The 25496-nt window shown below is 42.3% G+C and overlaps 1 protein-coding gene across 6 annotated transcripts in view; it reads right to left on the bottom strand.

The window, feature by feature from the left end:
* GRIA2 (glutamate ionotropic receptor AMPA type subunit 2) overlaps positions 1-25496 on the bottom strand; it is a 531232-nt gene that overhangs the window by 82286 nt on the left and 423450 nt on the right. For all 6 annotated transcript variants that reach the window (XM_086962351.1, XM_086962349.1, XM_086962346.1 and 3 more), the window contains exons 7-8: positions 12375-12542; positions 11934-12038 (exon numbers count right to left, since the gene is read on the bottom strand). In XM_086962351.1, coding sequence (XP_086818477.1) covers positions 11934-12038; positions 12375-12542 — 273 coding nt within the window. The remainder of the gene's footprint in view (positions 1-11933; positions 12039-12374; positions 12543-25496) is intronic.

The following is a 25496-nucleotide window of genomic DNA, read 5'->3' as shown; positions in this document are numbered from 1 at the left end:
AGGAACAACTATCCTAGTCAGGGTAAGTCAGGACACACTCTAAATTATCCTGTGCTCACCCTCTGGTAGCTTGGCACAGAGCAGTCAGGCTTAACTTAAGAGACAATATGTAAAGTATTTGTGCAACACTGCAAACAAAAACACAGTGATAACACCACAAAAAGACTCCACACCAGGTTAGAAAAATAGAGAATATTTTTTTTTAATACAGGACCAAAAAACACAAATCCAATAGGTAGAACTTGACATATGAATTTTCAAAGAAAAAACTTTAAAATAACGCTTAGATGCAATAAGAGCCTATTTGAGATTTCTGTTCAAGCTGGACTGGGGCAAAGTCAAAATTCCAGGCCGACCATGATGGGGCACATTCCAGATACAGGGGCCCACTTGGTCCCACTAAACAAAAGTACCTTGATCCTGGTTTGCGTCATCAAGGAAGATGAGGGATGTAGCCGAGCTGATGATTTGGGTCCGATGTCGCAACAGAGGGAGATGCATCGGTTTCCTCCATGCAAAGGCAGCCATGCATCAGTTCCGAGGACAATACTCTAGTCCTGAATGCAATGCGTCAGTTCTGCTTTTGTAGCAGAGGATGTGTCAACTCTAAGGGTGATGCGCTGGTTCAGAGGATGATGGACTGGGCCCACTACACACAACGATGAGGATATGCAGTTCTGATTCACGCAAATAGAGAAGATGCACCGGTTCTTTACCCCACAATGATGAAAATGCACCAGTTGGAATTAAAATGTGTGGGTATGCTTGAGAAGCACCTTAGGTCTTACTTTCAAGGGTCCAGATCCGGGGTAGCACCACTTGGCAGAGCAGACTCACAGATAGCAAAGATCAGGTACAGGGGCAGTTGAGTTGGAAGTATTTTATGTCCTCGAGACTTCAATCAGAAGGCAAAGCAGCAAGCCTTAGGAGTCACTCTGGGTTCAAGTGATGCAGGTCCAGTCCTTCTTACCCAGTCAGGGGAACAGCAGGCAGGATGGAAGCACAGCAAGGCAGGAGTCCAGCAAAGCAGTAGTCCAGCAAAGTGGCAGTCTTTCAGCAGCACAGCAATTCTTCTTCCTGGCAGAGTCGACAAGGGTCCAGAGTGTAGTGAAGTCATGGTGTCAGAGGTCCATGACTATACCCAGTTGTGCCTTTAAAGTGAGGAAGCCTTCAAAGAAGGCTTTGAAGTGCATAGAGGTCACCCCTTCCTGCCCTGGCTCCAGACTCACTACAGGGGGGGTATGAGGCCCTTGGTATGTGGACAGGACACAGCCTGTTCACGTGTAAGTGTGAGGCTATGCCCAGCTCCACCCTCCCATCTACCAGGACGGCCCATCAAGTCACACCTAAGCTCCCTTTGTGTGTGACTGTCTAGAGGGTATACACAAAGCCGAGCTGCCACCCAACTCAGATGGAATAGAGACGGACAGAATGCACAAAATGGGTAAAGTAAGACAATGCCAACGTTTTAAAAGTGGCATTTTCAGAACTGCAATTTAAAATCCAACTTCACCATAAGTTGTGATTTAAAATTTTTAGTCCACAGTCACCAAACTTCACAATTGGGTATTACACTTAAAATATGTAATAAGTTAATCCTAATATTTTCCAAAGGGAGAGATAAGCCATGCAGTAGTGAAAAATCAATTTACGAGTTTTTCACTACCATGGCATGTACAACTTAAAGGTACATATTCTGACTCTTAAATACATTACCCCCTGCTCTCTGGGTTACTCAGGGCCTACTGTAGGTCTGACCTATATAAATAAAAAGGGATGGTCTATGCCTGGCAAGAGGTTTATCTTGCCAGGTCAAAATGGCAGTGCAAACTACATAGACAATCTCTGTTTTGGCATGCCTTAGCCCTGGTTAGATGGCTACTTAAAAGGATGGCACAGTGAGGAAGAGTGTCGGCTCTAGCAAGTTATCAGAAGCAAAGTTGTCCACCTAGAATTGAGGTTATTAAGCCATTCAAGATTACACTTCCTAAAAACCACTGAAATAACAAATACCTATGTGGTCCACCGAGCAATGGAATTTGATCGCAGTTAGTAATGAAAGACTATCACGTTCATCCAGGAGTGGCAAAGGTGCAACCCAAGAAGACACCATTTTTTAAAAACACTATGATTATCAAAGAGTATGTAGCCTGCAAAGCAATAAAGATGCACCCCAGTGAAAGTCCTAACTCATAAAACCTGTTCTAAAAGACTGTTTAGTCCACTAGTGATGATGATGCTACCTGAAGGGACACAGCTTCCTAAACATCTACAAAGAAATAAAAGGCTAAGTGATTCACTAGGTGTGGTGAAGCTATAACTTGTGGAAGACACATTAAATAAATCTCAAGAGTTATGAGAGTTTAAAGAGTCACTGTGGAGAGATAGGACTGCAACCAATAGAATATCCCAATTCTCAAAACCATATGAAGTAAAAGAGCCTTTGGGTTCACAAGATGATGGAAGCACAACCTTTGGAAGATAAAGTCTCCTTAAAAACTGGAGCATTCTGAACAATGTGGTATTCACTCAGTATTAACTGAGGTGAAAACTGTTTAAAGCCAACCTCCTAAAAAGCAACAGAAATGTCCAAGCCTATGTGGTCCACACAGCTCTGAAGGTTCCACATCATGGTGCATTCTGTATCTTATAAGCCACCAGACTTATCAAATGTTTTAGGTTCAACCAGGACTGATTGATATGTATCAAGCAGCAGATACAGCACCTGTGCTCAATATGGCTGTGTATTCCATTCAGACGTATCTGAGTTACAATGTGGAGGACATAGCTTATAGAAAACCACTAGCACGTAAAAGAGGCGATGAGATCCAACAAAGTGCAATGGAGCTGCACCCAGTAAGTCATAGCTTGCGAAAACCAATGCAGTTATAAAAGTCTAGGGAATCACCTAGAGATGGAGTTTTGGCCTCTGAAGAAGTGGCTACATATAAGTCAAACTATCAATCATAGCCTATGGGTTTCACTGAAGTGTGACATTGGGTAGATAAAAGATGGAGATTTATGTTTGGAAAGACCGGTGTGTAAGGTATAAAGTGACAAGTGTGACCCTTTGCTATTCTATTTGACAAGACAAAACTGCAATGTCTGTATCGCAAATAGGCCTTTTCTTGTTATATTTTGCATGGGCACTCTGGGGGATAGACCTTTCAGGTATAGAGAAGGGTCATGCTTTTTTCCAAGAGTCAGGATGCAGGGGAGGAGGCCAAGGCCATTGTCAAATGACTCAAGACCATGATAGGAATTGCAAAGGAGAAAGGACTAGATCAACATGGAAAATCTGAGCTCACCCTAGGATTACCGGTTGTGAGCTCAATGTCAAGTCTGGGAAGACAACACATTTAATAATCTAACCAAGAAGGCCGAGCTGCTACTACGACATTTATCCAGTTGACAGTGCACTTAAGATGAATAACAAGCCTACAAAACTGCAGGTGTAGATGGTGTAGCTACTACCACTCCCCGAAAATCAACAGTGCACACAATATGAAAAATACCGGAATGTAGTAAAACCCACACAAATGGGCTGGTGAACAGAGGAATAGATTCTTTGTATTGAAGCGCTCATGGAACAACGGTTTTGACTAGAAGGGTTAGTAGAATCGAAATAAGGAAACTGTCAAGGGGGGTATTTTGAGTTTGGTAGATGGAATACACCATCAGAATGGGACACATATCCTGTGCATCATATTATAAGTGTCATAGGCTATAATGCATTTGTAGTTGAGGAAACAGGCTATTCGTCATGTTTACCATGGAGTATACCATTTGCTAATCTTTAAATAGGACACATGATTAAGATATTTGAGAGTTCTACTTTGCTGGGATCTGTGCGTAAGCTTAGGTGAAAAGTTAGAGCAAAATAAAGGAGAATCTATCCTTTCATAATTGTAAGGTTGATTAAATGTGTACTAATTATTAGTGTATTGGTTACCATGGACGTTTTTTAAGGGTTACCAGGGTTCTCGGATGCCACCCCTGGATTCTTCCTTACAATCCCTGCCACTGTCTAAGTGACCCCTGGCTTCAGAGGTAAGAACATCAGTGCTAGGAACTCAATTGCATTCAACCACAAAACAATAGGTGGCTGCGTGATTTGAATTCACTTTACTTTGGAGTGAGGTCATGTTAATTGTTAGAAATGGGATTTCTGGTTGGCTTAGGCTCGCGCCAAAGGCAGGCAGAGACCACCACTCTAGTCAGGGCAAGGGAGTTACACACCAAAGAGAACTCCTGCTCACTCCCTTGGTAGCTTGGCATGAGCAGTCAGGCTTTTCCCGGTGGCGATGTGTAAAGCATTTGCACACGCACACAGCAACAACATCCCAGGCACACTACAAAAGGAAGTCCACACAAGGTTATATCAAAAATAGCCTTTGTATTCTCATAACACATTAGAATAGTAAACACATAATATACATGGTGCCACCTGGCACTGGGTCATATCTACAAATGATTATTTACACCTGACAGGGCCCACTAGACCACTTTCAGAACCAACACAAAGTAAACTTAGTAAAAGCAAAACATATCATAAACGTACAACCAGTAACCACTGGTAATCACTGTACCTAGCATCAGCCTGTAACATAAACTATATTATGCACAGAATCACATCAGGCACAAATTACATTCTGCGCCAACTTCACCAGCCTAAACACCTTATGCAATCCTCTCATAAGTCTAAACACATTAGACCCTAACCTCCGAAGCATAACTCACATTAGGGGCATAAATCACACAGTGAAACATAATCTCGCTAGCATTAACGATAATATACGCAAAACAACTCATTTAGAGGTATAACACAGGGTGCATAAAACATAGTTCTTACATTACATTTCCTAGCACCACATAATCACATTAGGGCCTGGCGCCCTATAAACTCAACAGTCCCCCTGGCCAACAGGCCATCTCAAAAAGGGGCTCAAATGCCCTGTGTCCATAAAGTCAGGGTGCGCTGCTAATCAGCAGAAGTCCAGGTGCGCCATTGCACAAACCTAAATGTAGAAGCTGCCAACTACTTGCTGGGCAGCTAGGAAAGATATGGGGACAGTGGGTGCATCTAACTCCTAACTCAACACATGCCCCCAAAGAAAGAATAGCCTATACGGTGCAGCTGGCACTAATTGCTGTGCAGCTAAGAACCTAAGGAAGGCCCTCTGAACAATTGTGCCAAACGTTGCAGCTGCCCGGGCTGGTGTGGTGCATCTGAGGATTAACAAAATGCATGCACGGGCACCTTGGGGCCCTAGAAATAATTATACCTATCTTGCAGCTGCCCTCTAGCAATTGGGGCAGCTGTAGGACTGGCCAAACTGGTAGGAACACGGGCCCTGGTAAACAAATCAGGCCCCACATTGGGGCACACTGGCACTAAAACAAATATCCCCCCAAAAGAACTTGCCCCCTCGGTGCAGCTGCCCTCTGCAAGCGGGGCATCAGAAAGAAATAAGTGAAGGGGAGCCCCGGGCACATCCATGCCCATGGGGCCACACTGCAGCTTTTTTGACAAAGGTGCCCCCACAAGTCACTGCCACTATTCGGGTATGGGGGAGCCCCAATCATTGGGCTCCTCCATGTGCATCCATCTGGTCTCCGCCCCCCCAGCCGTCTAAACTCACCGGCTCTCTCCTCGGGGACTGGGGGGAAAATTCTCACTTCCTCACGGTCTCCTCTTCTCCCGGGCCCCCTCCTGGGAACCAGGACTTTTCTGCACATCCGGCGGGGCTCCCATCGGCATACAGAAGCCCCCCTCAACACCGCTTCTCTTCCTCGCATCTCCGGGTGGGCGGGACTTCCTTTGGTGAGGCGGAAGTCCCGCCCGCTCCAGGCATCGCACAGCGTGACTTCCTTCTCAGCCTCTGGCCACAGCTGTGGGACGCGGGGTGGGCTCCTGCTTTAAAATAAAAGCAGAAGTGGACAATGAGGGGTAGGCTCCCTCCTGATTAACGATATAAAGCGGGGTGGGCACCCACGAAGCAGCAGGTGAATGCGGGGTGGGCACCTGCGATATTATTAAAATGTGGGCACCCGCCATTAAGGCATAACGGGGGCCTAACACGATCCCAGCCCAGCGCTGCAAGTGGGCAAAGAAGCACTCCTCCTCAGGACAAAATAACGCACTCTGCAGATTCAGGAGCCACAGCTCCAGAGCAAAAGTCCGGGAGAGGTTCAGGGGCATAGCGGGGCCCAGGGGCCAGCACAAAAGGCCCTACAGCAGGCAGGCAGTCCCCATGGCGGTCCCTCCTGGGACCTAGCAGCAGCAGGTCTCCCCTCCAGTCAAGTGAACAACCAAAGTCTAATGAATGAGTTCAGGGGCAGAGTAGGGCCCAGGGGCCAGCACACAGGGCCCTCCAGCAGGGAGGCAGCCCCCATGGCGGACCCTCCTGGGCCCCAGCAGCAGCAAGTCCCCTCAGTCAGGAACAGAACAGGAACACTGAACATTTTCATGGGGTCACAGCCCCTATATTTATATGAGTATATCCCTTTTTGTCACAGCACAGGGCTTGGGGGATACTAGTCAGAACTGGTTTAGGGGAGCTTTGGAGCACTTTGTTTTGCTCAGCTCCTCTCTCCTTTGTCAGGTGAGGGCTCAGGGATTAGATGCACCACAGGGGGTGGAGCCGGCATTGTGGAGGGAAGGCACAGTCCTATTCAGGTGCCAGCTGCAACTCCTACCTCCCATCTACATGCAGATCTCTCTATTCACCACTGGGCAGACTCCCACTGGCTTCTGGAGCCACCCACACCTCTCAGCTCCTGTCAATCACAAGCCAGACATGCAATTCACATCAGGCAGACAGGCACACAGTACACAGAAATGCCAACTTCTAAAAGTAGAAAGGTAAAGATGCCTTCAAGGGACTTTGTTCAATCTAAGTTTTGTTATTTAAAATTAATATGAGAAGAACCAATTTATCGTCCTTACAATGAGTGAATCAAAACTGATCAAATTGTGTTGTCAACATGAAACATATAAACAAAGACACAGGGTGTATACGAAAAAAATGTTTTTATCAAATAATTCATTAGGAAAAATCAACTTCATATACAGACGAATAAGCGAATAAGATTTTAGGACTGTGGGTACACATAAAAATAAATTGCTAAGTGACTCAACAGAACCTAAAAGACACCTATCCCAAAACACATTGAGTAAAACAAAGCAAGGGATGAAGTGCAAAGTCGACGTTTCGGTTTCTTAGCAGTTATTTGATGAAACCATCCTCAGGACTGTAATCAGTTCAGATCTGTATAGAAATATTGTAGTCTATCGAATGTGGAGATCGCTCATCCAGGTTGGATGTAGCGTCTGAACTTCACTCACATAGGGTTAACGTATTCATACACAGTAGAATTCATCCAGTGTATGTTAGGTGAATTATTATCAAATTTCTGAGACAAATCAGGGGTCGATGCACATGATTTGCGCTTAAGCGAGCCTGTGAGCAGTCAGAGATCCTGCAGTGTCTTAAGATGCAGCGAGGTGAAGTCAATAACGCGTGTCATCAAAGTAAAGCTTTGCTTTGTTTTACTCAATGTGTTTTGGGATAGGTGTCTTTTAGGTTCTGTTGAGTCACTTAGCAATTTCTGGGCCACAGTGCTAAAGTGCGCAGAGGCCTAAAATCACTACCACTTTGTCAGAGCTCAAGGCAAAAAGTTCAGGGGTGAACCTTCCAAAAAGACCAAGTCCAACATTAATCAATATGCATGGCCTTTGAAATCATATTCCATTACTGTACAAATTATTCGAATTTGTTATGCATAGAAAAGAATATCACCTCTCATCTTATGCATGATTCATCAACATAAATACAAAACATAGCTTGACATAAATAAGTGCATTCACAAAACATATACAGGTGCATTAACAATAATAATAAATTGCTCAACCAGTCATATAATTGATATCCAGAGAGATATATTTACTTAGACCTCTTGGAATAAGTTGAGGGGTTCCACTTCCAACACCATCTAATATGGTACTAACATTTGTTATTCAAAATAGTCTTAATCTCCAGCCATATTGATGCAATTAGTATGGAATCCCCAATCTTTTGTATCACCAATGCGTTTCGAACCGCTGATTGTTGACGGTTCTCCTCAGGGCCAGAGCTGGTAAATTTTGTATCTGAAAGTGAATATAAACAAATGTGTATAACTATCTTCTATCTTTTAATACCTCTCTATTAGCGACATAGCATCCATATTGAGATTTTACCTTAAGCCATCACAGAATGGCATATTCAGGAATGTAACTTGTGGCCGTTGCAGAGTTCAAAATTCAGTTACTTTGTAGCAAGACAAGAATGTCCCCACGACTGAAAAACACAAATGGTAGGAACCTCTATTAATGTGTTGTTACTGCTGGGGGCATTATCTTGTTATAAACTAAGAAAACTCAAACGCTTTATTAAGTATGCTGCGTAAGTTTAACTCCCATTAGGACCGCCCGACAAAGGAGAACAGTTGTGTTCATTTCAATGTGAGGCGGTCGCAGCACGGTCAAATCAATCACGACTGTAGACTCTTCTTTTGAAAGCGTTTCTGACAAAGACAGCAAAGTTACTTTGAAGATTTCAACATCAGACTCTTCCATTATACTTCCAGTGTTTCTCCCTGGTGGCAGTCTCATTCTCTCTGGTAAATAAAGGCAGACCTAATTAGTCAATCACATCGTTTTTGACCATGTGCATTATGGTAGATGAAGCGTATCATTCAGCCGTAGCGTGGAAAATCTTTACAGAATTGTTTATTCTATAATTTATTCAGTTAAGACATCTCATTCAAACCTCTCTGCTGACTGTATTAAACTTCAGAATTAAATATGTTTCTTTCTTTAATAAATTCATTTCAATGTCACCTCCTCTGTCATCGAGCTGGGTAAAACGCAGCACGTTCCATTGCAATTCTTTTTCAGTGTCCCATTTCGTTAAAATGATTTACAATTGGTGCAGAAGTGGTATTTGTTCTAATTCATGGTTTGTGTTAGACAAGGTGGTGTTTTATTTTCTTGTTAGTTTTTCCAAATCACTACATACACTGCATTTTTTGTCCGCCAGTTGAAAAATTCATTATGTATCCATTGGATCTTGCCATTTATAAAGGTTCTTCCTTCAATTGCCTGGCTGCATGCAACACAATTGCCACATTTGTGGTGACCCTGTACCGGCTTTAGGTTCCATCTAGAAAAGAGATTGCTTTTTTTCTTTTGTTGGTTGAAAGTTGCTCTCACAACTTGGGACCCAAAACTTGCATTTTTCTTCATTGCAAACAAAGGAAGATCAAATCTACATTCGGAGTTCATGATCAGATGCCAATTTTTGCATATTATTTTCTTGAAGTTGTTAGTATAGGGACAATATGCTGATACGCAGACCAATTTATTGAGTGGTTCCTTTGGTTTTTAGTAAGTAGTCTATTGTGGGTAAACCAGACCTATTTCATGGATTGTTTCAGAGGTTTACACGGGTAGCCCCGTTCTGTCAATTTGTTTTGTAGGATTTGCGCATGAAGGAAATAATCATCTTTTTGATACAATTCCTGCGTACATGTAAAAATTACCCATACGGGACATTGTCCCATGGATTCTTGGATGAAAACTTCTGTAATGCAAAGCTTTGTTTTTATCTGTGGGTTTTATGTGTAGAATTGTGTGAAGTATGTTGTCAGACATAATCACTTCAACATCCAATAAAGTCAGGGACGATTTGCTTTTTGTCATACTGAATTGTATGTCAGGACTTCTATGGTTCAGACAATCATGAAATGCTATGAGTTGTTCATCATTGCCCTTCCAAAAGCACCACACATCAGAGATATATCTTAACCATTGCGAAATCTGATTTGAAAGTGGGTTATTATTATCGATGAATTGCGTTTCAAACAAAACGATGAAGAGGTCAGCGATCTCCGGCACAAAGGGACACCCCATAGCAGTCCCTTATATGTGTAGGAAGAAATCATCTTCAAATCTGAAATACTTTCTTTTCAGAGCTAGAGTAGCTAACTTGAGTATAAATGCAGTGGGGACTCTGTGAGGTCAAGGATGTATATCTGAAAAGACTTCCATAGCTTCCAATCCTTCTTCTTGAGAAGTGTGTGTATAAGGATACTACATGAAATTACACCAACCAATGATTTTGTATGAAGCATTGTTGTTCTTCTATTTTGTTGATAAAATCTATTATATCTCTGAAGGGACATTCCTAAGAAATGGTTTTAAGAAACAGTCAACATGCTGGGCGAATGGTTCTAACGCTGAATCGCAAATCGATATGAACAATTTCACCAGCCCTGGTCATAATGAAAACACGTTGGTTATACAAAAGATTGGGGATTCCATACTAATCGCATCACTATAGTTAAAGATTAAGGCTCTTCTGAATCAATTTTTTTAGCACCCTATTAGAGGGTATTGGAACCCCTCAGCTGTTTCCAAGACAGCTAAGCAAATATATCCCTCTGGATACCAATTAGTTGACTGGTTCAGAAAGTATTTGTATTGTTAATGCACCTGTATATGTTTTGTGAATCCACTTATTTATGTCAAGTTATGTTTTGTATTTATGTATGTATAAATGTATAAAATATTTTATTACGCGCTCTGCTACTACAGAGTATCCTGGCGCGATATGTGAGCTAAAACAGAGCCAAACCAAAGAGAGAGGAAAAACAGCTAGATGCTGAGTTTAAAAAGGTGGGTTTTCAATCCTTTCTTAAATTCTATCAGTGTCGCTGACGCTCGCAGAGAGAGCGGCAGGGTGTTCCAGGCTCGGGCTGTTTGGACAGAAATAGACTGACCACCCAATCTCACATATCTGAATTTAGGCATGTCCATCAGAAGGAGATTAGCTGATCGAAGTGCTCGGCGAGGGGTATAGAAAATGAACCTTTTGTGCAAATATTTATGTTAATAAATCATACATAAGATGAGAGGTGATATTATTTTCCATGCATAACAAATTTGAATAGTTTGTGCAGTAATGGAAAATGATTACAAAGGCCATACCTATTGATTGAAGTGACCTTTCTCCAAAGTAAAGTGAATTCAAATCACACAGCCACCTATTGTTTTGTTGTTTGAAGTATTAATAGAGGCCCATTGTGGTTTTTGTCAAGGGCCCAACCTCCCAATGTTCAAAAGGAACACAATGGCAGCACGTCCTTCAGATGGATCTCCTCTCTCTTTATTTTCTCTCATTACTTTTTTACTACACTAATAGTGAATAATGTTTAATTTCTCACTATCAGTGTAATAAAAACATGGAGTACAATTAGCTGAAATGCGGTCTTCCCTGGTAGCTTAGGTAAGTAAAAACAAAATGTTTATAAATGTGTGTATCTTTGCGGGTGAGTGTGTTTATGTGTAAGCATGTGTGTGAGTGAAATTGAAGGTCAAAAGACGTGATTTCACTTCCGCTACCCCTGGTATTTTGGAGAATTGACGTTGAGGATGGCGACTCCCATGATTTAAATAACTACAATATCAAAGATGAAACGTGTCACCTAAATGACAGATAAATACAAAGAAACGCACATTGTCGACGAAAATGACCTTCATTACAAATAAAATTGGAAAGCTGAGGCTTGTCAAAAAAACCCTTAGAGAAAGTTTCAAGGCCTACTTCCTTGTAAAAGGAGTTTTGGCCCCTAGCACAAGTGAAGTTGATGCTTGGTGTAGAAAGCTGATACGCGCTTGCAAACGTCACAAAAGATAACCGTCCTCATGTCCTTCAAGTAAAATCATGATCAAAGCGATATAGGGATTTATGTTAACTTAACACCACAAATCATCAGTTTTACCACGGGCCACTGCTACAGTGCTTCATGATTTTGGTGTTGACAGTCCATACATATGTCCAAAGGCTTAAATATCTGTCACTTAAGTAATGTGAAATCCAAATACTTACTCTTCGAACACCACTGCTTTTCAGTTCCATTATGTTAATGGAATAGTTAATTCGTTTCCCATTCTGGTCAAATTTTATGTTCCCTGAAAGGCCATCAACCTGAACCTACAGGAGGAAATAGGAAAAAGCAAGGTTATGTTAGAAAAGCTGAATCATTTAATAATGTGTACAGTGCACTAGGCATCATGGTTCTTACGTCATTACTAAAATATGTTGATCAGAGGCGTGGGGTAGACCCTGTGGTGCATCCCCAACCCCCCCCCCTTTTTCAGGGGATTACCATTCAACCTCAGGGGCTATGGATATCTATGGGATATGGGACTCCACTGGGGCCCTCATTGCAACCTGCTGCCGGGGAAAAGCATAATTTTGCATTGTCACAGATCTTGAGAGAGTATTCTAATTAATTCCTGATTTATGTTTTCAAGGAGACGACGATACCTGCTTTAAAGCTCTTTCTATCTCTACTCCATGACCCCAAGGCACCGCGGGATTGGCCAGACAGTCTCCAGCATTCCCGCGTCTGGTTATCTCAATTCGTTGGTTGCGCAGATTGCGGAAGGCTTCGGTCATCACTTGAACAGCATCGTAGGTCAGAGCCGAAGTGTACTAAAATAAGGCAAAAAAGCATACCATTAGAAAGGCGGCGTAGGGTGACTAGCACTGATAAACATTACTATATATCCAAAACGAATCGGTTATTTTTATTATCTATTCCTCATCCATTCGACTTTTAATCCTTAATTTATAATAGAATGAAAAGTATATGTGCCAGAATGAAAAGTAAAAAGACAATCTGTACTGGATACCAAAGCTGAGAAAGAATGTAGCAACCCTTTAAAAATACACTGTGGACTAAACTGAACAATATGCTACTCTTTCACTGGAAGTATTGTCACAGCCTGGTCTGTATCTTTATATTTATTAATTTACTTCTAATTAAGCATCTCCAATACACTACCCTATACCTCACCCTATAAATCTCCCAATATATTCTCCACCTCCTCTCTCTGATTCATCCCAAAACCATTCTACTAATTGATCCCCAAAATAACCCTATCTAGACTCTTCCCTCCTCTACCCCCTCCTTGCATCATCTCATACCTCTTTTAGTAAACAGATCTCGCAAACAAGGCGTTTTTAAACCCTTACCTCCAAGTCTTACCCCCTCCACCTCCCCTTTACTCATCCCAGACCTCCTCCTAGGGCTATGAGCTAAAAAAAAAATACTTTCTAGACCCTTCCATCTTCTATCCCTCCACTATCTTTTCTAATCCAACTAACAGACTAACATGTCCATCGTTCAAATTAATTTCCTATCTCCCTATTCTAATTCGCCACTAATCCTGTTTGGATACCAGAGTAGCTTACTACCCGACGAAAAAACCACTCATCAAGGGTAGCAAGCACTATATATATATGCAAACCCTTCCCTCTTCTATCTCTCCACTATACCTTTTCAATCCAAAACACAAACTCACATGTCCAGAGCTCAAATTAATTTCATATCTCCCTATACTAATTTACCACTAATCCTCTTTGAGTTCTGGAGTAGCATGCTACTCATTGAAAAACCTCTTCAACGCCTCGTCTGGGGTAGTAAGCGCCATATAAATATAATGAATTACAATTTACTTTGAAAACAAATCATTCCGCTTTCACGAGGCTACAGCACCAGGGCCACATTATGAGACCCATGGTAATGACAGGTACCCTCTGCACTCATGATACAGGCAATAAGTGTGATAGAGAATCTCACTCGTGGGCGATTTGTAGTTTTTGGTCCCTTATATGTGTCTACCTCTGCACACATATCTGAATTATTTGTATGAATGCGCAATTGATATAGACATAACGTTTATGCTAACAACATAAATATATTTAAGTGCCATATTTATGCCTCAACAGACTTTTAGATTAGAACTTCAACAGAGGATGATCTGTATGTTACTAAACCAATGTTAGTCACCAGCACTGTACTTTCTTGTGCTGCAGGCGTACAGTGAGCATCATTTCTACTGAAAGCACATTGGGGCATATTATCAAGGGGGTTTATCTCCGCTTTTTTGGCTTTAAAAGCCAAGAAAGCGGAGATAAAATTATCTTCCTATTACCTAGCTGTCGCTAACACCAGTTAGCGACAGCTAGTAGGAGATAGCGACCATCTTGGGCCCCGCTTTGCATGTCAGTGATATTTATGACTAATGACATGCAAACTGGCCGTGCCAAGATGTTAGCGACTGGAAACAGTCACTAACATCGCTATCTCCTATTACCAACTTTTGGAGATATTCGCGCTAAGCGTGAATATCTCCAAAAGCTAACACCTGCCCTGAGCAGTTCTTAGCCATGTTATCCAATGGGAGGTGGATAACATGGCTAAGAGCATTAGCTCGGTAATGCATGAATATCGCTGACTTTTCAGCGATATTCATGCATTTCGGCCGATTTTTATCGCTTAGGAGATATACCTTGATAATAGCAAGGGGGCATATTATCAAGCCTGTGCGCTAGAATTATCGCCGCTTTATCGGCCGAAAACGGCCGATAAAGCGGCGATTATGGGCTTGATAATATGCTCTGTGGAATTCCAATCGAAGCCCATGTTAGATGTCTTCACATCTAACATGTGCTTCGATTGGAATTCCATAGAACATATTATCAAGCCCCTTATTGCCGCTTTATCAGCCGTTTTCGGCAGATAAAGCGGCGATAATTTTAGCGCACAGGCTTGATGATATGCCCCAAGGTTCCTAAGCGATAAAAATCGCCGCAGCTCATCGATAAAAAAATCGCTGCTAAACCAACATAGCGATAATTATCGCTAGTTGTTGGTAATATGCCCCTATGTTCTTTGACCCAGACACCTCAGTCAATGATATCCTGAGAACTGAAGGGGAAACACAATACGGAAGCAACTTAACTAATTTATTATCATTAGTAGTCTTAATATTATAATTACAAATAGCGAAAGTAGTAGTGGTAGAAGTAGTATGAGTAGTAGTAGTAATACTAGTGGTGGAAGCAATAGTAATAGTAGGAGGGAAGGTAATGTGATAAGTATTTTGGAAACGCCACAGTCGCAGTTCGTGTGGACAACTGGAGAGAAGTGAATTTAACAGCTCTAGCAGCAATTTAGAAAGTACACTCCCCAGCTTGTAGCTGCTAAAACAACAGGTAAATTCGGAGTGGGTGAAAATAGACCTAACTCACCTTTGGTAACGAGGCCTTAGCTACAAGATTACATTCTGATAAAGCGCATGTAGGTGCTTCACATAACAACACAAAGCAATAGTACAGTAAAATGGAAAGAACTCGAATGCCACACCCAGGTACACTTAAAAAGATGTTAATCAGACCTCAAACTCCAGCAGAGAGTCCAAAATGTGATGAAAGCCGAGGATTTTCAATAGAACTGATGAGATTTACTACAAACATTACCAGGAGGTAGTATAGCAATCACTTCAGGGAGCTATATTTTAGGGTGCCAGAAATTAAATTCGTGCAAAAAGGTCTGTAGTGTGCACATAGCCAATGATTAAACTAGCTGAAATGTAACTTGCATTGTGGTCAGCAAAATCATGAGTCTGGTGTCCATTACACAAATGGTACCTCCCATATGAAGCACCGCACACACTTGTTGTGTGAGCACCAACCCTCACCCAGGCAGTGCACAGGCCTGGGGAGAATTTTGATTGCACTCGAGAAATTGGAATAATTTTGGTAATTCAGCGTTACTCTTAAACACAGAATTGCTGATAATTACTCCTCCTTATGCAATGAACAGTAATTTGGGGTAAAAAATACTACTGCAAGAGCACATTTATTGACATGTGAGTCATGTTCGGCTGCATTTAGCGCTGTTTCTTGGTGCTAAATGCATTCTTTAGTCTATTTTGGAAGCATGGGTATATTTTGCATTAAGAAAATAGTGCTAATTGCTGGTAATAGTTTAGAAAAATCTTACCCCAAGAGCACATTTAGCAAGGTTGAGCAGCTCCTTGCTATTCATGTTCTGTTGAATTAAACACTATTTCATCTATTTTGTACGAGAGGGGACATTTTTGCACTAAGAAATTGTGCTAAACGCAGAATTATTCCTCTTGTATACTTCAGGCTTAATTGCACAGTATTCTTTGGTAATTCCACATGATTACGGTACACAGAATTTACATGAGTTACACCCACCCCTGCTGAGTGTACGGCGTGGTTACTTCACCTCAGACTTTTATGCAAGACCAGAATTAAATGTGAGAGGGAATGAAACTAGGCATGCCATCTCCAGTGGCATAACAGAAATGATATGCAACCCCTGACTAATGTGATGAGAGGCCCCTGAGTTTCCTATATCTCCTAGACATACATTGGCCTTGGTTGAATGGGACCCCAGTAAAGGTTTGGGGGCCCTAGAACTGTTGGGGACACCCACACACCACAGGTGCAGGGGCCAACATTATGCCCCTGGCCATCTCCTGCAAAGCAGTAGCGGATGCAGATGCTTCCTATGTCAAACTAGATAGTTGCACCTTCAATTTGACAAGAGGTTAAACAGCTCTGCTCAAATGAATGCAGCCCACCAGATCTTAGTGATTCCCTCCAAAGCACACTGAGAGGCTTATGATTTGGAAAACACTCCCACTCCCCCAGTAGACTAACTGTTTCAGGCACTGTAAGAGGTTTGCAGTTTCTAGCACTTGCACTTCAAAATACCCCTCAGCTGGTATTGCTTGCCTTGGAGGCTTAAACGGGCCAAGTTCTTGCCACATGACCACTGCTGGAGCTGCACTGTGGTCTGCTGCAATCTGTATCACATCCTTTAGTTGTGCCCAATGCACAAAGGATATTGGACACAGTGGCGTCTTGTAGAGGGAGTGCTGCGGGCGGTGAGCAGGGCGACGGAGGGGCAGGGTGGGGGTAGTGGATGTGGACATACGACAGACAGGAGTAAAGTAAGTAATTTAATAAATACAACTATTTACCTTGCACTCGCTGTATCGCCGAGTTGGCAATGCAGTGAGTGCAAGGTAAATAGTTTTATTTATTGAATTACTTACTTTACTCCTGTCCGTTGTATGTCCCAGTCCACAACACCCCTACCATGCCCCTCCCCCACCCGCCACACCACCCGCAGCACGCCCTCTGTGAGCTCCCACTGATTGGACAGATGTTTAGTCCCTGCTCCGTCGTCGCAAGGCTTTACCACTCCATCCTACCCCATTCCTTGATATTCTGCATGATATCTCTGACTTTCTTGATCTGACAACCCACAAACACCAATGGATACCAACCCTCTAAGGATTGTGAAACTGTATCCTCCAGCATTGGAGGCAGCCCACCATACCTACCTCCAATGATGGCCGATTGAACTTCATGGGATGGGTAGTCATGAACACACTACCTGCAAACTGAATAATAATGGAAAAAACTGGTGATGGAAGAGAATGTCCTGGTATAAGAACATGTAAATCCTACTTCCGCCTCTCAGTGCGGCTAGCACGCTCCCCCCTGCTGCCTGTGTATTGGCCTTAATCATGCCAGTTGATTCCCAGAGTCACAGTTGCATCCCCCTTCCCCAAGCTTTAACTGCCCAGTTGAATCATTGATTTTTTGCATCGTAGATTGCATGTCCCCTGTTGTTCCTCTCTAGGACCCACATGCCTGTTACGCCCCAATCCCACTCCTTTTTTCCACCGCTTCCCCTCTGCCTATCCTTTTCTTGGTTTTTGGGGCAATGACCCTACGTTCTACTTCTTACCCATTTTTCTAGCCATCCAGGTGCTTGCTCTGTATTTCTTTGCGACAGTGCATAGCTGTAGTTTTTGCTGTTGACCCATTTTCGGGTGTAGTTCCTTTCTGCGTGAAATTATATTACATTGTAGTGCTTTGTGTCTGCCCAAGTTCCTTTCTGCATGAAATTATATTACATTGTAGTGCCTTGAGTGTGCCCAAGACCTCACTTAGATATCTCTGGTATGATGCTGAAACTAGGCTTGCCATCATCTACTTATGCATTTCAAATGGCAATTCTATAGCTGTGTTGGCCTACCCTTGCAACAGTTCTGTGTTACTATATTTCTATCCGCTACATTGATTTTCAAGTACATCAGGGTCGGACTGTACAGAAAATAGTTCTGGTCACAAAATAAAAGTAGTCCCATTAGGGGATCAGTTAACTAAAAAAGTGGCCCACATTTGCAAATTGGAGCATTTTTTCATCTTGTACAGACACGCTGTATATGTGTTTTGCAAGGTATGGGAGACTTCATCCATTTATGCTTGCAATAAAACCATCCCACTAGATCGTAGACCAGGTGAACAAGCAGCCAAAAAAGGACCCGCAAACTGACCTGTAAGACCAAACCTTCTGACACTGCCAGGTTGTCCTAAAGTCCAGTCGGATTCTCAGTAGATGACCATAACAGCATACATCAGGGGAACTAAAACAAGGACAGCTAAGTCGTCCAGATACCTTTTAAAGAACTTTTACCACCACTTCGACCCCGTTATATCAACGCTAAAACTAAAATAATGTTAATTAATTTGTTCCTAATGTATGCTCTGTGTAATTTATTTTAATGTTTAACCTTACACTTATCCTTATATTTCTAATCAAATAATTAATTAGTTTTAATATAGCCCAAAACCTAATCTTTGAACGGATTGTGTATGTATTGGTATTTATATAACATGAACCTAGCTAGGAAGCAATGGAGCATTGTATATTACATGGGAGGTTGGTAGACGATCGCGAGATCATGAGGAGGTTACATATCATGTGGAGATTACACAAATACATGTCACACATTACATTACACACTGTTGAGCAAAGTGCCATGGTTGGGATTTGAATCTGGGTCCCGCGGTCCAAAATCCGCAGCTCTAGCCAGTAAGCCACATTTCCTGCTATATATTGTTTTTAGTATTTGAATTTTAATTTCTTACTTTTTCTAATCCTAACTAATTATATATCTAACTTTTGAATAATTTTTTTTTTTCAATCTTCACCAACACATAGGGGCAGATTTACAAGCCCCTTGCGCCACTTTTGCGTCACTTTTCCCATGTTAAAAGTGGTGCAAGGTGCTTGTAAATCTGCCCCATAACACTTACCCTAACTTTTAATTATTTTATTTCAAATCCACTTTAATGTATAAATCTAAACCAAAATCTTATGTTAATCCCGCATACTGATCATTTATATTCTTATTTTACAGAATCTTTACAGGGTCGAAGACTCTTCAGTTATTCACCTTCGTCACTGTATGCTCCCAGCGCTATTGTCTAAATTAATCACTCTCATAAGGAAAGGCATCAAATAACACAACAACACGTTGGCTCCATTCAAAGGATACCACCACTCCACCTCTATCCAGAACGTAACACTTACAGCGAAAGTGCACGAATTATGGCAATTTGTACACATTAGAACAAAATCCAAACATCAATACCAACTCACCCACATGCAATTTCCTACACTCCAGCAGCCGCAAGCCAGAACCTAATCAGAAGGACACATTTCCCATCAATCTCAGACAAGTGATTTCAGACTTTAGACATATTTTAGTAAGCCCCAGTCCATGCACTACGGCAGCCTGGCAGCGTGACCAACAATGCAGGACACTACATCACTGATCATAAAAGGATAACACACCAGGGGGCGAAGACAATACCACAGCAGATACACACCACAAACACTGACAGTGATTCCAGTAACCACATAAGACATTCTAATAAACGTTCCGAAGCCTTATCATGAAATGATGTACCCACATGTCTGCACACACTAATTAGGGAGGCTCATTTTTACTCTGGGAAACAAAGCAGGTGGCCTTCCTGCTACAACCACGACCATATGCACAAGCAGCGAAACCAGGTGACTGCACGATGAAGGCTAGAAAAGCGATATGGTAATATGTTCAAACTAGCAAACCACAAGTTAACCATTACTTGCCACATAATGTCTCAAATAATACCACAAATTGCATCCTTGACAGCAGTGATGAAGCTGCAATAGAGTCTGGGACGCTCAGTCCTGGGTCTGGTGAAAAGCCAGATACAGTACCCAGAGAGTACTGGGAATAGCCACAGAAGGAGCAGAGTGAACCAAATGGAAGGAGTGCTAAGTATTGGGAAAGTGTGTATGGCCTGCAACCAGAGTTCACTGGGCACAACCTGATAGCATGCCCAGTGGTCGTCAGTGAGAACAGGTTTTAACTAAAGGGCCTGTCAAAAAATGATGCCCTGTTTCGAGAGACTACTGGATATGGTGGTAGGCCATCATGGAATGTTGAGAGTATACATAAATGCTAACTGCAGTATTAAGATGTATGTGTGTATCAGTAAAAGCCCAGTGCTATCTCCCAATATGCAGAAAGAGGCTCAAATGCTCTGGCACTGCTAAATTGCCTCATATAACATTAAAAAATACACTTTTGAAAAGTATAGGGTGGGCACAATATCTCTTAATTAATTATCACAGACACATTGCTTTCACTGCTCATGATGCAGTGGAAAAAGTGTATTGCCTGAGCCTTTTTTGATCACCTACATACAATACCTTCACCAGGGGCAATCTGTGCAATGCATGTAAATGAGTTTTCTTCACATTCCCACAACAACCCACAGTTTTTCACATGAATAGCTGAGCTGCAATAGGGACATGGGTATACACGAACTGTTAACCACAAAATAAAGTCCTTAGATGGAAACACATTGCTTGGTGACGGAGAAATGCAGAAGAATAGTACAAATGTATCTTCTAAATACAACTAAAAGTTCAAGAGTAAGAATAAAAGCAACTAGGAATCTCTCCATCCAGTAGCATTTAAAAGGACATTTTTATTTGTGTTTATTAGGGGATGTCATTAAAGTCTACATCATTACTGGTAAAGCGTGTGCTCTATCGATTGATTTTTAGCAGGATCTGATGAAGTGGGCATGCCAGTTCATGATTAGAGCAATATCGTCATGTAGAAATGAAACAGGAAGTGGGTTGGGGGGAGGTGGCTTTCTAACCCAATGAAATTCGGTGTAACAATTAAGAGCTTGAAGTAATCCCTATGGGAGGGCGGAATCATACGTTAGTACTGTGATGGGATGCACTGTACGAAATGTGTAATGCAATCTTCGCACATGGACTATTTTCTAGGACGCAATATACTCTTGCAGGAGCAGATTGCATGTCATATTCGAAGCAGGCTTCACTGCCTTGAGTCAACTTGTAGCTGCTCACTGGGTAAGGGCTCATTGTCTGGCTGGATGAGGTACTGATAGAAGATGAAGCAGGTCCAAGTTTAAATCGGTTGCATTTCCTGGTTGGTTGTCTTGATGATGGCCTTTGCAGCTAAATTTAGAGATACCCCTGAAAAAGCTTCATGGAAGACTCCTGAAAACAGCTTATGGAAAAAGTTTTCTCGAAGTAAATAATCCTCCAGGTCGCAGCTCTTTAATGCCTTTAATTAATAGTGTTCTAAACAAAGAATGAAAGAGGGAGGAGGGACCAACATCTCTTAGGTCACAGATGTTGTCTCCCTTAAAAAAAAATCCATTTTAAAAGAACCTTCACCCACCAACCTAATTGGTGGCATGCTACCATTGTTTTGCCCTCATGAAGTGTGCCTGGGAATGATTTTAGAGATGTGTCTCTCAAAGAGATGGACAATGTACCCCTAATTTTCTTTATGATCAAAAAAAGGGGGGACATGGATTAGACCCCAATTAAATGAATGATTCTGTAATAGCATCCTATGGGTACCAGAGGGATTCAGATTAAATACAACAACATGTATTGTTACCGCTCCACTGTAATCAGGTGTTGAAGCACACCTAGAAGGCACTCAACTCCCTAGGTAGGAACCCAATGATGAAGCATGCCACCAACTAGGTTGGTGGGTAAGGGTGCTTTTAAAACCTACTGGGTTTTCTTTAGGAGAGACAACTTTTGTGACCTAAGAGATCTTGGTCTTTTGAGACCACTCATTCTTCTTGTTGTTTATTTAATTAAAAGTGGTCAGCACTTTAAAATCAATAAGATGCCACTCAGGAGTTCACTTGACAATGCTGCCAAATGACAGGTACCAGCTCCAACATGACTTAAACTAATGAGATGCTGCCTACGCCACAAAGACCTGAAATAAATATTGAAGGCTTACAAAACTCTTCCCTGGTTTTCCTCTGTTGAGCTGGTAAAATTGATGTTCTCTCTTAATAATGATTGAAGGGGCAGTACAGCTAGCAGGCACTGCTCTCCAGTGCTTCATTGCACAGATTCCAGTAAAGAGACCAACTGCGGAGGCAAACAGTACATCCTATTTCTTTAACAAGCCAGGGATTAGTTACCCACTTGGATGTTTCTATTTATAACATAGGTGCCTTTGCTAGAAATTGGGCTGCTCTGCCCCAAAGATTGGTTGAGGGTTGTAATCCACAATTAATAATTTAAAAGGGAATATTTTAATGGGAATGCTTTAATTTGTCCAAGGCAGTAATGCCAATCATGCCCAAATGAAGCACATTTCTTTCTACATCACAAGAGAATAAAATGCAGTCATAAGAAGTTAACAGTTCCTACAGTTTGGTGCTTATTCCCTGTTCATTATGAAAGACTTTCAGTAAAACAAAAGCCACACGAGAGAAGGGTCTCCCAGTTGCTGGGAATGGATACTCAGGCTCCAGGACTCATATGGTGAGATATGTACAGCTGCATCTATTAGAGGGCACTACTTGCATTACTCATTCGGGTACCAGCTGACAGAGCCCCAGCATCTCAATGGCCTGGTCCCTTCCCAGTTAACTACAAGTGGTGGAGGACCAGGCCTGCCCTTGCAAACTCATAGAGATATCTCATACATCAAATCAAATCAAATCAATGGCACTTGTAAAGTGTACAGATACTCAAAGAGTGTCTCGGCGCTGCCAGAACTACAACCACTGATCACTATGAAAGGCACAAAGAAGGTACAGGAAAATAGCCAGAACTTCAAACTGTGCATGAAAGATCCCACATCCTCAGTTGTCCAAAGATACCGGAGAAGATAATTCCAGCCTGCAGCAGCCAAGGCAGAGAAGGAAGAATCTTGCCTTCCTTTCCATCTTGTCTTAGGCACCACCTCTAGCAATGCATCAGCAGTGTATAAAGTTCTAGTTGGACGATAGTGCGAGGGTCTTTTACTGAGATAGGTGCAACCTAGGCCATAGTAAGCTTTGTGGGCTAACACAAGACCCTTGACATTCACTATCTCATGAATAGGAAACCAATGCAGCTCCTTAAGATATCTCTGTATCGATATGTTTCTAGGGATATTAAGCAGGAGTCGATCTGCAGCATTCTTCACCAACTGGAGCCTCTTAAGTTGGCATTGAGGGAGAACCCAGTATAGTGCATTGGCGCACTTCAACCGAGATGTTATGAGGGCATGGACTACCATCCTCTGAAAACGAAGATGGGAGCAGAAATAGGAATTTACTCAGGAACCGAAGGAGGTAGAAGTCAGTCCCCACAACGGTTTCTATCTGGGGTTTGAAGGGCAGGTTTTTATCAACCCTCACTCCAAAATTTGGAACCAATATAGACGGAGTCGGGGAAGAAGGAGCAGAGGTAGGCCAGACCCCACCATCCCAAAGGGGGGGAGGGGAAGCAAAGACCAACACTTCAGTTTTGCTCGTGCTGCGCTGGAGATTACTCCAGCGCATCCACTGAAAACCACTGACAGGCACGCTTCAATTCTGTTTAGGGTGGAAGAGATGTTCCCGTCCCAAGTTAAAAGGATTTGCATGTCGTCAGTGTAAGAGATGACCTGCACCTCAAAAGATTCGACCAGGGTCGCAAAAGGGGACATATAGACATTAAACAATGTTGGACTCAAGGCAGAGCCCTAGGGAACCCCAAATTTAAGAAGTTTGGAGTCTAACACAAAAGGTGGCATCCATACAGACTGACATCTGCTCGTAAAGAAAGAGCCAAACCAACATGGTCCCACCAATCCCGATATCACTCAAGAGTTGTGTCACAATAGAATGGGCTACCGGGTCAAATGCCACTGAGAGATCCAATAGTAACAAGGCAGAACTGTTCTCTTTGTCAACAGCCAATCTTATAGTATCAGAAGCCTCTACCAGCGTTGATTCAGTGCTGTATCCAGGATGAACGCCTGTTTGTGACAGATGCAGCAACTAATTGGCTTCAAGGTATCTGGGTAGCTGGACATTGACCAGTTCTCAAGAATCTTGCAGAATCCTAACAGCAGGGAAATCGGCCTGTAGTTTGCCAAGACTGACTTATCTGCCAAAGTCTTTTTTAACAGTAGTATCAGCCTGGCATTTTTCCAGCAGGTGGGAACAATCCCCTGGCGGAAAGACTCATTTAAGAGGGCGTTCAAGGTAGGGTTTATGGTCTCAGCATTAGCGGTCAGAATCTGAGGTTTTACTTTGTTTTAGTTTGATTCAAACTGTGCACCAATTCTGGCATTTTAAGATAAAAAACAGTAAACTTTGATGAGTGGCATTTTTTTATAAACACATTTCCTGGCACAGGGCCTCTGCTGGTTTTAACAGCTGTTTAACAGTCACATATCTGTCATAACAAATACAGCCGCATTTGTCAAACAAAAGGGATTGTGCTTCCAAGCTGCATGTAAAAATAGAGTCTCAGGATTAGGCTAGACATTTTGGTCCATGCAACGTAGGTACATTTCGGTACTGTAGGAAGCAGCTATTATAAATTAGGCCACAGCCACATCAAACCTGTGCATCCCATGTAGGAATCAACAACGCACCCTCCCCCATGGCTCCATGTCTCACTTGTGGTGATAGGATATTTACTAGCTCGACGAGTCAAGTGCTTGCAAATTCCTATAAAGAAGGTAACGGGAAGATGGGGCTGATAAATGCCTGCTCTATCGTAAATCGTTCTAAAAGATTAATAAAACAGGCACCTTATCCAACTTCGCGCTCCCTGATTGTGAAAGTGCCCTGTTTCGTATAGCCTTATCTCCTACCCACACATTCTCAGGAGTACTTATCTATAGGCCCCTGGGCACTAGCAGCAGCTTTTTAGAGGCATTACCTGATTACATATCCAGTCTCACAATGGGAAAGGCCCGACTGGCAATTCTTGGTGACTTCAATTTTCCTGTAGATAAACATGATTCCAATCACATTAGACAGCTGCAAGGAAATATGGAAGCATTGCAATTTACCCAACTGGTAACTTCGCCTACCCACGAGAAAAGCTATATTCTGGATCTAATTTTTTCTAATGACTCACAGCTTATAGTCTCTAAACCTTCGCCTGTACCTTGGTAAGACCATTCTTTAAACATCGTCACCTTACCCAGGCCGCTGCAAGCGCAAAAATTCCTAGCACATAGCATCACTAAGAGGAGTTGGTCTAAAATGGACCTTAAAACTTGGCAGACCACCCTCAAGAAAAATTCCCCTACTCTTTCCGGGAATATAGACGAGAAATGTCAGCATTGGGAATACTGAATTACCCAATCTGCCAACATCTGTGCACCAAAAATAACTTTTAATAGCAAACCTTACTCCAAAATCACCCCATGGTAT

Source organism: Lissotriton vulgaris, chromosome 3_1 (genome assembly GCF_964263255.1).
Source record: "Lissotriton vulgaris chromosome 3_1, aLisVul1.2, whole genome shotgun sequence".
NCBI classification, from domain to species: domain Eukaryota; kingdom Metazoa; phylum Chordata; class Amphibia; order Caudata; family Salamandridae; genus Lissotriton; species Lissotriton vulgaris.
Note: the sequence above shows the minus strand (reverse complement) of the source record. Positions and strands in the feature narration are given on the sequence as shown.